At 37.7% G+C, this 17,657-nt stretch overlaps 1 protein-coding gene across 1 annotated transcript in view; it reads right to left on the bottom strand.

Annotated features, from left to right (window-relative positions):
• The window catches only part of MRPS35 (mitochondrial ribosomal protein S35), a 54,036-nt gene that overhangs the window by 2,742 nt on the left and 33,637 nt on the right, over window positions 1-17,657 (bottom strand). The window contains exons 6-7 of the mRNA XM_006866967.1: window positions 15,657-15,766; window positions 12,783-12,852 (exon numbers count right to left, since the gene is read on the bottom strand). Coding sequence (XP_006867029.1) covers window positions 12,783-12,852; window positions 15,657-15,766 — 180 coding nt within the window. The remainder of the gene's footprint in view (window positions 1-12,782; window positions 12,853-15,656; window positions 15,767-17,657) is intronic.

Below are 17,657 nucleotides of genomic sequence, written 5' to 3'. Positions count from 1 at the left end.
ATAGATAGATAGATAGATAGATAGATAGATAGATAGATAGATAGATAGAGATAGATAGATAGATAGATAGATATAGATAGATAGATATAGATAGATAGGTATATATATAGATATATATATATAGGTATAGATATAGAGATAGATAGATATCGATATATAGGTATATATATAGATATAGCTATATATAGGTATAGATATAGACATAGAGATATAGAGATAGATAGATAGAGATATGTTGTTGTTGCTCAGTGCTGTTTGAATCATATTGAATCAGTTCCAATTCATAACAACCCTATGTCGAGTTTCCAGGGAGCAGCTGGTGGGTTTGAAACACCACCTTGAGGTTCAAATCGACCCTGTGGTCCATTGCTCATCCTACAGCACCATACCAGGACTCCACATACATATCCATACACATATATTTTGCCACTAGTGTTTTTTCTTACATAAAATGATCACCAAGTTTATTCTAAAGAGCACTGGTAAGATTTTTAGTAATGTTATGCAGATTTGTGACTTAAATGATTATTTAACATTCTGTGAAAAATAAATACAGCTAATAAGAACTTTACCCTGGTCCAGAGATTTGTGGAATAGCAGCCACATTCCTTCCAAATGCAACTTAACAATACTAGGAGTTATAGGCTCAGAACAGTCACCACTATACAGAACAGCAACGTTAATAGTGGTGAACCCCTGAAGCTGCAACACTTCATCAAAGTATTAGAAGGCAGGTAGATTTGTAAAGCTGTCAGAAATTATGTTCTATCTCTGAAAAGCTTGGGCAGACAGCTCAGAGCACCTAGGATCCTCTCAGTTGTGAGCACTGAGAAGGAAGTAAACAACTGGGCTTCCTCCATGCCAACCCTCCAGTCCCTACTATAAGAGCCAATGAAAAGAAAGAGAACCACCTCATGAAAAGCACTGGAAATTTGTTCCTCCAAGGATATAGAGTCATACACACACACACACACACACACACACACAACAGGCCACGGGGGATGCCAGTGAATCAGCAAACTCACATTTAGACCACTGAGGCCCAACAGATGAGACCTCCATGCCAAAGAAACCCCTGAAAAGAAATTCTCCTTCAAGTTCTTCAAGATGAGTGACTTCCTTCAAAACAAACTATAGGATATCAGATGTTTTCTCTGATTCCCAAATCCCCAAGCTAAAAGTGAGGTATCAGCACTCTCAGTTCCCCCTTTGTTTGCTTATTCTGAAATTTATGCAAGAGACACTACCCTAGACTATGTCCTATAAATACTTTATTCGGTTAAAAATAAATTCTGTAATATAAAAACCAAATCCACTGTTGTGGAGGCAGTTCCGGCTCATAGAGACCCTACAGACATAGAAGAGCTGCTCCACAGGGTTTCCACGTAAATCTTTATGGAGGCATACTGATACATCTCAATCCCTTGGTAAGGGCAGGGTAGGTCAAACTGCCAACTTGCTGGTTAACAGCTAAGCACTTAGCCACTGCATCACCAGGGCTCCTTACAAATATCTTGTTGTTGTTAAGTGCTGTCAAGTCAGTTTTGACTCACGGCGACCCTGTATAGGAAGGACTTTCCATGGAGCGACTCGTGGGTTTGAACCACTGACCTTGTGGTCCAGTGCTTATCCATACGGCAGGTGGAAATCAACTATACAAGTATCTTTCCCATATTGATACTCTAAAATAAATTCTCCATTGAATGTATCTTGGAAATGTTTAAAATGTTTCAAGACAATATCATAGCTACTTTACAATTTTAACTTACAAGTAAATGAAGAATACTTAATATAAGAGGTCAACAAACTGCACTGTTGTTGTTGTTGTTTAGTGCTGTTGAGTTGGTTCCAACCCATAACGACCCTGTGTAAGGTTTCCGAGGAGCAGCTGGTGAGTTTGAACCACCTACCTTGCAGTTCAAACGGCTTTGCAGTCTGACGCATTAACCCACAGAGCCACACCAGGAGCATTAAATAACCTCATTCTTGGCAGCTAAAAGGCAAGTAATAAGAGACTTAACTGCTTAAAAAAAGGTAGTTTTTTTTTTTAGTTTATCTGGATTTTCTTAACTTTGGACCACAGTTACAGAGCTAGAAACAAATGCCTGACTAAAGCAGGCATTTGAATTTTGAATTCAGAGAAAAAAATTCATTTCATTTAGGTTTGTTTGCTTTTTTTTTCCTGGGGTGACTACTCCTGCAAATTCAATAATTGCCAAGGTCATGCTTTCTGATTTATGTATTGGAGTAGAGGACTTCAGTTCAGAGAGAGAAAAGAATGAGGCCAAGATTAAAATCAGAGTTCTGTAGGATAATCAATGGACTCAGAACCATAAGGTCAGAGGTATGAGCACACCAGCTGCTCTGTGGGAGAAAAGGGAAGCTTTCTGCTCCTGCAGAGTCGCAGCCTCAGAAACCCCACACACCGTCACTATGAGTTGGAATCGACTCAATGGCCACAGCACTTAACAACAATAAAAGTCCTAGTTATTGCAGCTTCCTTGCCCTCGTATCTTTTCTGCTCAAACTAGCTCAAGTTGGTTGCTACAGCTTGTCAGAAGTGGGGCTCAGTTGTTACAGGATGCTCAGGAAAAAGTCTGGGAATACAGTTTAGAATTGTCAGCTTACACTATGATAACTGGTATCACTTGGAAGAATGCATAAAATGAGGAAGAAAGGAGAGGAAAGGACAAAATTTGTGAAACAGCTAAATTTAATCTATTTGGATCAAAACATATAGCTGATTTTTCTAGACTTATGACAAATTCCCATTAGATACCTTACAATTAAAATGGCTCAGCATTGACTGTAAATAAACAGTATCTTTTCAAGACGTTATACTTAAAAGCAACATTTTTAAAATAATATTTTACCATTTATGCTATTTAAAGTAGCCTTTGATTGGGTTTAATTTCTTTTTAAAACTTTTTGCTTTAAAGTCAATATCTTTAAGCAAAAAGTTCATTGTTAATTAAAGTCCTCTACAAATAGGGGGTTACATGGTCCAACTTTCAGCCAAATGACAGACAGGCCTGTAAGGTAAACAATAACACTAGGGACGTATACACTACTTGGATCAACCATAGGAGATCAAAAGGACAGTATCTGCTCAGGGATAGAGATTAGAAGGCAAGAAGGAACAGAAGAGGACAAATGACAGACAGGGAAATACAGGGAGGAAGTGGGAAGAGTGCTGTTACTTGTAGGGATTACAATTGATATCACAAAACAAATGAGTATGAATTGTTGAATGGGAAACTTATCTGCTCTATAAACTTTTATCTAAATCACAATAAAAAGTTTTTAAAAAATAAAAATAGGGGTATTTTAAAACTCAAGAGATAAAAATCCAGAACAGAGGGGACTGTAACCATGGCAATGAAACGATATATGATAGGATGAATGCAGAGCTAATGTTCTCCCATGTAAATTATCACATAATTCACAATAAAACAAAAGAATGAACAGTGACTTAAACTGTTGCTTTTAAGGAAGGAAAAAGAATGATACTTGTATTTCACGTTAACAAATGCAAGCTTTTTGTTGTTGGCTTAATTTTCACACTGGGAAAAGAACCTGTTTTCATGTAACTTGTTATTTAAATGAATATTATAATAATCTAAAATGTAGTGCATGAATAATTTGAAAAAAAAATCCAGAACAGAATTCTAGTATTATATCAGAGGCTGCAGTTCTATATATATCTTCACAGATGGAAATTACCAAAAAGCAGGAAGGTTAGAAACCATCTATAATTCTACAACTGAAAGGTAGCCAACCAGACTGGTGACATTTGGTATACATGTCCTTCTAAGTTCATTGTTAAGGAGCTCTGGTAGCATAGTGGTTATGAATCGGGATGCGAGCCACAAGGTCAGCAGTTCGAAACTACCAGCTGTTCCACAGGAGGCAGATGAGGCGTTCTGCTCCTGTAGAGATTTACAGCCTCAGAAACCCTGTACAGGGTCACTATGAGTCGGAACCGACTCCACAGCACATAACAACAAAAACAAGTTCATTGTTTAAAACACTGCTGTAAGATAGTACCCATTTGACCTGGCTTCAATGGCTGGATGATCAGAACACGACTAGAGGAAGAAAGAAGAAGAAAAAAAGAGTAATCCACTACAATCTGATGAACTTGACCTATGCTTGTGGATGTAGCAGGGCAAAGGGGGGAACAAATCTTTACCATGAGGATCGTTCCCATCCCCTTGGTACACAGGGTCGACAAGGACAGGTAACTTAAATATTGGCTACCCAAAATGGGGAGGGGGATACAAAGGCAAGAAGTGACTGGCTTACAAACTTTCAATAGGGAACCTAGTTCCAGAGGATGTGGTAAAGGTAGAACCTCCACGGAGTGGTTTCCAACCTGTCTGGACGGAGCTGATGAAAGTTGATGGGGCTAAGACTCTTGTGGTTTAATAGGGAATGATTGCTAACAGAACTGACCGTGAGGATTGGAAATGTTAAGGTAGAAGTTTTGCAACAAAAGGAGAGTGGTTGATTTTGCAGTCCAGGAGTGGAGGTCCCTGGAACCATCAAGGGAGAAAAGCGGAGTGTGGGACCCTATCTAGAGAAGCAGTGACGCCAGAGCTGGAGGCAGAGACGATGACGTGGAGAGATGGAGCGGCAGGGGACTCTAGACACAAAGAGGGAGAGGGACTGTGTGCTGATGGTTGGGGGGCAGCAGGCGTGTGGGGTGTACCCTTTGGTTGTTTGGTGATGCATGTAGGGGATTGTAATCATTGTAATGAAACGAAATACGATAGGATGAATATAAAGATAATGTTCTCCCATATAAACTGTCACATAACTCACAATAAAAATTCAAAAAACAAAAACACTGCTGTAATTAAATTTTATTTACAATTCTGAAATCTGACTCAGTGTTGAAGTGGTTAGGTGTTTAAGAGTTCCTCTTTTTTTTAAAGTGTAGTTAGAATGCATTAATTTTAAAGCACAAATAATCACATATTCAAATTCTGTTGTTGTTAAGTGCCATGACGTTGGTTAAGACTCATAGCAATCCATTATAGTTTCTGAGGAGTGACTGGTGGGTCTGAATTATAGACTGTGTGGTTAGCAGGCCAGGGCTTAGGCTACAATGCTATACCAAGACAAATTATTGTTGTTGTTAAGTGCCTTCAAGTCGATTCTGAGGCTTTTTAAAAATCTTTGCAGGAGTAGAAAGCCTCATCCTTCCTCCCATGGAGCAGCTGATGGGCTCATACCACAGACCTTGTGGTTCGTAGTCCAGTGTTTATCATATAGAGCCTCTGTGCTCCCCCGGACAAATGATTAGAGGAAATTAAAAACACCACTGTAAGTTAAAATTCATCATCATTTAGGCAGACTTTAATTTATAGAATGTTATTTTAATACTTTAACCACAGAGCATTTATATTTTTATATCTCTGTGTATGTATGAGGAAACTCCAAAGTTTGTGGGAAAAAATCTTTATCTTTTAGTTCCATTTTTCCACGAATTTTTAGAAGCCCTCTTGTGTACATATGTGTATGTGTGTGTGTGTATATATATATGATGTATGTGTGCATTTTCTTGCCTGTCTACAACAGGAGAATTTGCCTGAGCCCTGACTACAACCATGGAAGATATAACCTTCCATCCCACAAAATTCTGTTCTCTTTTTTCCATGGCTGGTTCAATTATTCGCTCACTCACTCACTCACTCACTCCCATTCACTCCTTCATTCAATAATAAGCTTATTTCGTATACAACAGTACTGCAGCAGGCACTGTGTTCTCCTGGAACTTCTAGTCTAGTAGGAAACCTAACACACTGATTGGGAGTCAGACAAAAAGCGTGAGTCCAGTAAAGACAGTAGCATCCATAAAGGCCCTGAGGTAGGAAAGACTGTAGTGCTGTTTGTGAGAAAAACAGCACGAGATGCAGCTCAATAGTTACTAGACTACTTACTGTGAACCAAGCACTGTTCTAGGTGCCTTACATATAGTAAATTATTTAATTCTCACAACAACTCTATGAGGCAATTAAGATTACAGTGTTTATTTTACAGATGAAGAAATTGAGGCCCAGAGTATAAACAGAGAGACATGGTAAAAGAATATTAAAAGAACAAAATAATAATTTGATTTGAACTATCATCTTTCTTTCTCCCTCGTACGCATGAATTCAACAGAAAAACATGAAAGGGGGAGTCAAAAAGTTAGAAAATTTCCATTATCTTTTAATTCCATTTTTTCCATGAACTTTTCGAAACCCTCTTATATAATAGTTATTTAGTGTGCTGATCATGTCTGATGTAACAGAAAGCAAAAAAACTCACTAAACACAAATTAGTTCTTGCCATCTTATTTACAACTCCCTTTGCCTAGGACATGAATCATAGTAATATTCCACTTCTCATGATTACAAGTAAGCCATTGTGCTATATGAGGAAAAACAGTTTAATAAAAAAACAAAACCTGAAGTTAATTTGAAAATCATAACTAGGAAGAGGCAAGTATCCATGATGGAAAAGAAAAAATTATTGGCAATTCTTTACCAAAGTTAAATTCTGAACGGGGTATGTCAAGGAATTCAATTCAGTTAAGTTCTAAAAACATTTACTGAATGCAAACACAGGTAGTCCCCAATTTATGATGTATTCATGTGAAGATGAATCACATTTATTGACTGTTTTTTGTGTTGTTGGTGGTGCATCTTATTGTTAGTCATGTGTGCATTGAAACATACCTGTAAGTATATAGGCAATGTTTTCAGCCTCCATAGATAAGATGGGATTTATAAAGACAATAGAAGACAGTAATAATGAAAATGGGGGGAAATGAGGTATTTGACTTATGTCAGAAACAACTTATGACTGAGTCCTTAAAACAGAAGCTTGACGTAAGTCAGGGACGCTGTGTTACATGAAAGAAATACAAGATGAGTGAAACATACAGTCCTTGCTCTAAGTAATGTCACAGTTTAATGGGTTAGGCAGTAACAGTAAAATACGAAATACTAACAGTGGGAGGAAATCCTATAGGATATGCAGTGGACTGCTAACCGCAAGGTCAACAATTCAACCCCACCAGCCACTCATCGGAAACCCTACAGAAGGTCGCGCTGTGTAGGAGCCAAATAGATGGCATTTAACAGCAACAATGGTGGGAGGGGAAGGATGAGTGTTGTTGCTGTTGTTAAGTTCTGTCAAGATAGTTCTGACCCACAGCAACCCTGTATAGAGTTTCTGAGGAGGCGTGCTTAGTGAGCTTGACCCATTGACCTTGTGGTTCAAACAGACTTTGCAGTCCAGCATATTAATCCACAGTATCACACCAGGACTCTACAGAGGTTACACTTGAGGTATATTAAAGATTTGTATAAATTTGCACGATGGATCAATTTGAAAAAAAGGATCATAAGCAAAGATCATAAGCATATGCAAAGTTATGAAGAAATATAGTATGTTCAGCATAGAGATGCTAAAGCAAATAGAAGAAATGAGGAGGTAAAAGAACTGAGCAGAAAATTTCAAAAGAGTAGCTTGAGAAGACAAAGTCAGGTATTATAAAGAAATGTGCAAAGACCTAGAGTTAGAAAACCAAAAGGGAAGAACACTTTCAGCATTTCTCAAGCTGAGAAAACTAAAGAAAATATTCAAGCCTCGATTTCCCATATTGAAGGATTCTATGGACAAAATATTGAATGATGCAGAAAGCATCAAAACAAGATGGAATTATTACATACATAGTCACTGTACCATTAAAAAAAAAAAATGGTACTGAATGAAGCCATTAGCAAATTTCTATAAGTCTCTTTGCTTCTTTAAATTGTTGAAGGGTAACTGGTCTATATGTGTATCTCATCACCTTACTAGCCTGCCTGATGTCTAAGCTTTATGCTCTACTTTGATACTTGTATAGTTAAGCTCTTTTGAATGGCATACAACAGGGGCCTTCTGTACACTAACATACAAAAAAAAAAAAAAATGTCAAGTCATTCCAACTCATGGCTAAGTGTGTCAGAGAAGAACTGTGCGCCACAGTTTTCAGTGGCTGACTTTTTGGAAGTGGATTACCAAGCTTATATTCCGAGGTGCCTCTAGGTAAACTTGAACTTCCAACCTTTCGGTTAGTAGACAAGATCATTAATCATTTGTACTACTCAAGTGTAGATGAACATTTTCTGAGACGTTTTTGTACTACTAGTGCTATACTTTTCTCCCAGCACAGCTTAGAGGTTAACTTCTATGAAATGGTTAAAAAACTAAGTGAAGTACACATTTGGGTATTGCTGTTGTTAAGTGCTGTCAAGTCAGTTCCGACCCATAGCGACCCTGTGTAGGGTTTCTGAGGGCAGCTGGTGAGCTTGAACAGTAGCCTTGAGTTCAAAGCGACTTTGCAGTCCAGGACATTAACTCACAGCGCCACACCAGGACTCCATTTGGGTATTAAATATTTAAAAAACAAATAAACAAGAACATTACTGTTACGTAGATTCTGACGCACAGCGTTCCTACTGGACAAAGTAGAATGGCTGTATACTTTACAGAGCAGACCGGCCACAGCTTTCTTGCAGGGAGCAGTTGAGGGTTTGAACTATAGGCTTTTCAGTTAGCTGTTGTCTTTAAGTGTCATCCAGTTAATTCTGACTCATAGTGACCGTGTATAGGGTTTCTGAGGAGCGGCTGGTGAGCTTGAACTGCCAACCTTGTGGTTCAAATCAACACTGTAGTCCAGTGCATAAACCCACAGCACCACATCAGGAAAAGAGCTATAACCAGTGAAACACAAGGCTCCATAAATATTTTAAAGCTTGGCCAATATAAAGCAATGACCACTTAGTTCAATGTACAGTGCTTGCAAATGACCACAATTGGTCTCTTTTCACCTGGAACAAGACGGAAAAGGAGAGCCAGGAATAAAACAAAGCTATGGAATGTGTGAGCCCATGTGTAGGACAAGCACTGGACTGTGAACCATAAACTCAGCAGTTCAAACAACAATGGAATGTGTGGCTATTTGCCTCCATGAAAAACTGCCTCCTTTGCCACCAGACCAGAAGAACTGAACAGTGCCTGGCTAGCATTACTAAACATTTTGACCAGAAATTCCAAAGAAGAATACTGATCGAAAATGGGAAAAGGCAGAACAGAATTTTAAATCCTTATGGACTTCAGACATCCTGGAGCCATGAAGGTTTGATGGATTCCTTAAAACTATTACCCTAAGATAATCTTTTAGCCTTAAACCAAAAATACCTCCTGAAGTCTTCTTACAATCAAACAATTGTTTAGCTGAACTAGTAGTACAGGAATGTCTGCCTTGAGCATTATGCTCTTTTAAGAACTATCTCTATATAGGGCATCAAATTGGCAACAACTGAAAAGATTACAAGTGAACCTTAGAGGGTAGTGAATTTGTGTTAATGAGAACACAGAAAAGGAGGATGAGAATACTTACACAACTAAATGTCACTCAACGGTACATGACGAAACTACTAAATTGGTGCATGTTTTGTTCCATATATTCTCAACAACAAAGTATGTAAAATTACATTTTAAAAAATTTAAAAAGAAAGCACTGGACTAAATGGGACTCTAAATATCTAATTAAATACTAGGTGGTAACATCAATTTCAAGTATGAATTCCATCTGGTGAAGGAATAAAGCATTTCAATTCAATAAAAATTCTGTTTCAGCCACTCTGCAAAATGTCATGGCTCATCTGCATTCTCTTAAAATGTCTTCACTGATGATATTTGTTTAGAAAGGAACAAGAGCCAAGTTTAATATAGGAATTCTTTAATTATATCTGTACAGGACAGTATTATGTGGCTACTTATTCTGCCATCAAAGTAATTAACATAAAGGATCAAAGGCAAAGTTTCTTATGTGAATCCAGAATACAAGCTTGTTTGGATTCTATGTCATGGAACCACAGAAAGAATTCAGTAAGTCAACTTTCACTGAATTTATTTATGTCTGTCATTTCCTTTGGGGCAAATTAATTTTACAGGCTGCTGGCAAAATAAGGGGCTCAAAACTGGTTGGCTTTTATTATTTGGCATTAACTCTTTAAGAGGCAGCCATAGAGCTGCAGTTAATGCAGCTATATTTCTTGTTCAAAAGGGAATTTAATTACTTTAAGCCAAGGGCATTTCTAAAATCAATTGACAGGAAAGAGAGATTAACTGCTATTATGATGTTGGTCTTGGAGCCAGGAGCAAGAAAATCCAGCTAAATTATGACAATGAGAAACCTCAAAAGAAGAGAAAAGCTACCAGTTATTTTCTGTTCTTATTAACCTTGCAACAAAGCTTTATTTTCCTCACTTTCCACTCAACCTACTTGTGTTACAACTGTTTTAGTATTATTGTCAATGAAATCCTGAGTGTGTTATAGTTTATCTATATGTATTCACAAAATTGCAGCATTTCAAAGATGAAAGGGAGCTCCAAGTCAATTAATCCAACTACAATATATGCCTCCATCATGTCCCTACTAATATGCTGGTGTAAGTAGCATTGTCTACCTATCAAAGCAGTCCAACGCCATCTAACTCCATGTTAGAAAGTTTCCATTCAGTAAAGTCCGTTTCACCATTGCTTCCAACTTCTTGTATCCCTAAGGGTCATTAAAAAAAAAAAAATCTAATTCCTCTTCTACATAAAGTTCTTTGAATATTTAAAGAGAACAATTCTGACAACTTCTTTAGCTATCTTCTTTCCTTCAAATGATCCTAGTATTAAAGCAATTGAGTCCTCCTCGGTTTCTACTAGCATGCTAGCCCCAAAACAAATAAATTTGTATGCATGTCTACAATTATTCTGACCTTAAATATAATTTTTAAAAATTTGAGTTACCTGAACATAGTTGTTGTTGTTAAGTGCTATTACCAACTTTAAACTAGATGAGCTAATGCTCAAGCATTAACAAAATCTTTATGAATGTACCAGCAGAAGATTGTTTCTAATATGATTTAAACAGTTACATTGCCTTTAATTGCCCCTAAGTCACAGCCAAGGCTAGGTTTTAACCTAAAATCTTAAACACTTAAAATACCTCTCCATCAAGTTTTTGAAGGAGCCCTGGCAGTGTAGAGGTTAGATTATTAACGACAAGGTCAGTATTTCAAATCTACCAGTAGTTCCATGGGAGAAAGATGAGGCCTTCTGCTCCCAAAAAGATTTATAGCCTTAGAAACCCCATACAGGGTCACTATGAGTCAGAACCAACTCCACGGCACACAAACACCACCACCACCAAGTTTTGGGGCTTTACTCTGCAGTTTATTTGGACAACAGGATGAGTTCTTAAATTCTCAAGTTATACAGAGCTGATTATTCTTCCTTAACTTTGACAACTTCCAGCCCAAGTCAAGCAAACAAACAAAAATGTTCAAAACACAATTAACCAGCCCAAGTCACAAACCACATTTTAAAGATATCTTAGCAAGCTGTCTGTTATAAGGTTCTCAGATGGCAGGCATTATCCATCTCAAGAGGTTTACTTTCGAAGTGGCCAGCTGGTCTGAGTGCAGGGATGCATGCATGAATTCCCAAACCTGCCGCTAGTATCCACTTGACCTAACTTGGATAGCTAGCTGACCAGAACTCAACATGATGATGCTAAAGATATCTGATACTGTAAGCAAGTGTAAATTGCTACATGGATTCAGCTGCTCAAAATTTCAACCGAAATGGAAGGATTCTTCATTATCAAAGATCAAGCTTGTTCCCTCAGTGTTGTTAAGATCAGGCAACATTGGCTATCAAAAACAGGGGGCTACAAAGGCATGAAGAAGTAGCTCTGGTAGCATAGGGGCTATGAGTTGGGTTGCTAAACTCAAGGTCAGCAGTTCTGCAGGAGAAAGATGATGCTTTCTGCTCCCATAATGATTTACAGTCTTGGAAACTCTATACAGGGTCACTATGCATCAGAATCAACTCCAAGGCACATAATCACCACCATAAATACATGAAGTGGCTGGCTTACAAACTTTCATAAGTGTGCTAGCTTCAGAATGAGGGGGGTACGATAGAATCCCCACTGAAGAGTTTTTCTCTTCTCCAGATGGACCTGGTAAAAGGGGATGAGAATGATGCTGATAGGACTTGATGATTCAATTGTAATTGTTAGCAAGATTAATTGTGATTGTCACAACTATATTTGTAGAAGATGTGTAACTAAAAGGGGTGAGCAGTTAATCTTTCATTTCAGGAACATACGATCCCAGGACCATCAAGAAGGAAGAGAATGAGTGGCATGTGAGATCCCTATCTAGAAGAGTGATGACAGCGGAGACAGTGGTCGAGGCAATAGCATGGAGAGACAGGCAATAGCATGGAGAAACAGAGGGCTCTAGGCCCGTGGACTAGGCTGTATGCCTGTGGGCAGGAGGCTGGCCTGCAGAATATACCCTTAGGACACTTAAATGAATATATACTTTTGTTTGGTATGTGTACATCACATATTTTTGCTTTGTTAATTTGTGAAATATAAAATGCAAATAGAGAGCCACAGTGAGGGGATTGTAATCATTGAGATGAAACAATGTATTAATTGCTGAATGTGAGACTGATGATACTGTCTGTCAACCCTCACTCAATTTACAATAAAAAAAAAAAGTTTTTTTAAATCCTCACTTTCAGAGTCAGTTGACGTTACCTCTAACATGTCATATACACATGCTTACCTTATACAGTAATTCATAAAACACTAATTGAGTACTTGCCACATTAGACTGCTTTGAAAAGTTATTATCACTGATGAAATTATTAAGCACTCACACACAATCACTTACCCACGACTCATGGTATAAAACTGTTAGCAGATACATTGCATAATCGTAATTCTGTCTCTTTAAAGGGCACCTTTAAAAGAAAGAGAAGAAATCAGCATTCTAAACACTCAGTATAGAAGAGTAATTTGCAAAATATACAATATACCAAACATGCTGTTGCTGTGTGCCATCGCGTCAGTTCCGACTCAAAATGACCCTAGATAGGATTTCCAAAGCTATAAATCTTTATGAAAGTAGAAAGCCTCATCATTCTCCCTGAGAGTAGCTGGTGGATTCGAACCACTGACCTCACAGTTAATACCTCAATAGTAACCCACTATCAGGGCTCCTCTATCCAAACCTAGAGGATAAGTAATAATCAAGTATCCCCTGCCTGTTTGAGCAAATTTCTATAAGAACAGTCTATGAAGTTTATTACTTGAGGGTACGTAAAACTGGTATTATTTTCATCTACAGCTATACTATATAATGCTATACTATTGCTATTAAGGAATCCTGGGGTGGTGCTATAGGATCAGCACTGGACTGTGAACCACAAGATTGGCAGTTCAAACTCACCAGCTGCTCCTTGGAAACAGGGAGGCTATGAGTCGGCACTTATCAACAATTGCTATATATGGAGTTCTGATGTGGCACTGAAGGATAAGCACTGGACCACAGATCCGATTTGAAATGCAAGGTCAGCTGTTCAAACTCACCAGCCACTCCTCAGAAACCCTATACAGAGTTGCTATGAGTCAGAACCAATCTGATGGAATTAACAACAACAAATTGTTAATATTACAGACTCCATGTGTGACACTGTAGGATAAGCACTGAACTGCTAACCACAAGGTCAGTGGTTCAAATTCACCAGATGCTCCTTGGAAACCCTATACAGGGTCACTGAGTTGGAAACTACTTGATGACACTTAACAACACCGCTACTATAGTTTAATTGGTATAACCTAATATTAATGAAAACTTCTGCATAAATGTGACATATTAAACTTCTAAATTAACAAATTAGTAAAGAAAACAATTACTCATAATTTTTTTTTTTCAATTTAGAAATAAAGCCATCATGTGACAAATGACTTTAACAGTACTCTGGCACTAATTTAAAACTTCAGTTTATTTAACTGTCCTTTGTAGCACTGTAGAATCAGCACTGTACTGTGAAGCACAAGGTTGGCAGTTTAAATCCACCAGATGCTCCTTGGAAACCCTATATAAGGTCACTACAAGTCGGAACTGACTTGACAGCATGACAACTGGGGGAAAAAAAAGTCCTGGTGTGGTGGGGTAGAATAAACACTAGACTGCTAACCACAAGGTCAGCGGTTCAAACCTACTAGGTGCTCCTTGGAAACCATAAACAGGGTTGCTGTGAGTTGAAACCAACTGGATGGCACTTAATAACAACAAAAACAATTCTAAAAATAATATAAAGGATATGATCACATTTATACTGGTAAACTTAAAAAAAAAATAACATTATGATACTGACAGTATATGAAACAAGAACATTTGAAAGGTATTTTTTAAGTTTTATAAACTACTATCTTATTTTTTAAAGACAGTAAAATACAAATAAATTTCAAATCCACTTCCCCATCATACTCTAATAATCTAAAACCAAGGTTCCCAATGTTTTTCTGCTTCCATATTGTTGTCATCTCTATAAATGTGCCACTCTACTTCTTCCCAGCACTAAAAGTCATCACTTAAAATCTGATATTGACAACCTTAAAGCTTTGAAACTGAGATGAGGGAAACAGGAGATACAGATCTCTGTTCACTTGCGCTCTCTCTCTAAAAGCAAGTTGTTATGACATATAATAAAATATAATTCTAGGAAGAAAATATCCACTTCATAAAAACATACCACAATCTTTCTTTGCCCCAAATGCAAATAATCTAATTTATTACATTTATAAGATAAGACTGCAAAGTCGTTTGAACTGCAAGATTGGTGGTTTACGCTCACCAGCTACCCCTTGGAAACCCTATACAGGGTCACTATGGGTTGGACTCAACTGATGGCACTTAACAACAACACTCTGGCTCTGAAATTCTGCTTATTTATAAGTGTGCTCTCATAAATGAAAATTCCACACATATCATTTAATAATTCTAATATGAGCTATAAAATTTCCATTTTGAAAAGGCTTCAAAACGTTTGTAGAAAAATTTCATTATCTCTTATTTTAATTTTTCCATGAACTTTCTGAAGCCCTTTTATACTCTGAGTTTGTAAAAAACTGTTTAAATGTTGTTGTTAAGTGCTGTCGAGTCGGTTCTGACTCATAGAGGCCCTATATAGGGTTCCCGAGGAGCAGATGGTAGATTTGAACCACTGATCTTGTGGTTAGCAGTTCAGTGCTTACTCTACAGGGCCACACCAGGACTCCAGAAGAAAAGCTTCCAACTAGCATATCATCTTCTTGTCTCTTCTAGTATCATCTTATATACATGGATAATACTGTACTTTAAGAAGCTCTGGTAGCATAGTGGTTACGAATCGGGCTGCTAACCTCAAGGTCAGCAGTTTGAAACTACCAGCCATTCCACAGGAGAAAGATGGGGCTTTCTGTTCCCTAAAGATTTGCAGCCTCGGAAACCCTGTGCAAGGTCACTATGAGTCAGAACCAATTCCACGGTACTTAACACAACCCTACTTAAACTACATATACAGGGATATATTAAAATCAAAATTGAAAATATCAGTAACTTAGCTGGGTAAGCCTCTCCATGTACATAAAGACCTCAGCAGCTGAAGGCTAGTTACAGACAATACTAAAACTATTCATTACGCAACTTCTCTGGTTGCCAGGGGATTGGAGGACACTAAAACCACAAATGTGACCAATCACTGAACTTTTCTTTCTTCACCTATCTGTTCTGATGGTAAGGACATCTGTGGTCTTGCAGTATCGTTCCCCTACAAGTTTAATAAGTTTCTTCTGTGCGTGATCATCTAAATTCAGACTGGAAAGTTTCACCTTAAAAAGAAAAAAACAAGAAATTTGAAAACTTACTTTATATACTTTGTTTAATAAAAACTAGAGTAGCAATATTATTTTGTATTAACACAGTATCCAATAAAAGGGAACCTTTTATCAATAAAATTTAAAAACAACTTAAATTTTACCAGGAAAACTTAAGTGTTCTAGTTTTTCACATAATAAGTGCACACAAAAAAGAGGCAAAGCTAATCCTTACTGTAATTAACTGCTTTAAAATTCAGGTTCACATTTCAATGTTCAAACAAACACAATGTTTATGTCATAAACTCATAAATACTTTAGAGACAGCTATGTGGTACACTTACGCCACGTGCTAGCACTCCAAGGCATTGCAAAACTGTCGTTCACAGTCTTCTACCTGAACTAATACTCTAAAATTCGATAGAACTGAGTGTCATTCCTTTTCCAAAATTCAAAATACTGAAACTTTTACTCATGTTGCTATATTTCAAACAATCAACAATTAACATTATCCCCAAAACAAATAAAAGGAGACTGTGGTTGGGTGTGTGTCCTCAAATGCCCAGATTTCCACATGTAAAGAATCACATGAATTGAGAAATGCCCAAATAAATGAAAGATTTTCTCTATGTGCAAGTATGAGGCAGTTAAGGAACTCTAGTATTACACATAAAGATTGACTCTATTCCTAGACTGGCCACACAGAAACTATGTGATCTTACAGAAATCATTTCACCTCGTAAAACTGTTTCCTCATTTATAAAATGAAAAGGCCCATTTTACTAACAAGATTTTTGTCAGGAAAGAATGAGACTAAATAAGAAATCTCTAAAATCATGATGAATAAAACAAGGGAAGAGGACTATATGGTCTTCTCCATGTATATAAAAAGGCAACCCAAAGTCCTCTCCTAATAAAAACTCTGAGCAAAATATGTATAGAAGGGAATTTCCTCAACATAATTAAGGGCAGATATGCAAAACCAACATTATTTTCAATGGAGAAAGACAAAAAGAGACTCTTGAGAACCGAAATGAGAACAAGGATGTCCATTATCATATTTTCATTCAATACCATAATGAAAGTTCTAGCCAGAGCAATACAGCAAGAAAGGAAAATTAATCATATCCAAATGAGTAAAGAAGAAACAAAACTAGCTCTATTCTCAGATGACATAACTCTCTACACAGAAAATCCCAAAGATTCCACAAGAAAGCTACTGGATCTAAGAGAAGGCACAAGATCAATACTCAAAAATCAGTTGAACAAGCAGACCAACCTGGAGTGGCTAGAAGAACAGAAGATATTTCTTGAACGAAAGACCTACAGGAAAAATATAAAACAACATAGGCAGACTGACTGTTACTACAAGAACAAGCAACTTGCTTGCCCAGGAAACATCAAGGCAAGTGGTCGGGTCCCCACAGTGCAAACCCCCTTCCAAGATTTAAGACTCAATGGGAATACACGCTGTGATTGGTGACCACGCTCGACACGGATAAGGGAAAGTGAGGGGAAAACAGCAATGAAGTGGTGAGCTAAGCCCTACAACGATCATAGACTTCTGTGAACCCGGGTGAAGACCTGGTTGGCCAGCAGTGTGGCAAGACCTGGGGGCTCTTGGGCCCACAGTCAGTGACATAGTCACAGAGGACTAGAGTGGAGAGTGAAGTGTCCAGCTGATAAGAAGAGAGGGCATATGCATAAGAACGCCCACACTTGCAGATAATACTCACTTATCCTGGCTTCAGTGACTGGATGATCAGAGCTCAACCAAAAGTAAAAAGAATAGGGGAAAAAAAAAGCATTCTCATACAATTTGATAAACTTGACCTACACCTATGGAAGCAGTAGCTCAAAAGAGGGAACAAGTCCTTACAGCAAGAATCATTCCCACCCCCTCCAC

This window comes from Chrysochloris asiatica, unplaced genomic scaffold (assembly GCF_000296735.1).
Source record: "Chrysochloris asiatica unplaced genomic scaffold, ChrAsi1.0 scaffold00098, whole genome shotgun sequence".
In the NCBI taxonomy this organism is placed as follows: Eukaryota; Metazoa; Chordata; class Mammalia; order Afrosoricida; family Chrysochloridae; genus Chrysochloris; species Chrysochloris asiatica.
This window is presented reverse-complemented; position numbering and strand designations above follow the sequence as displayed.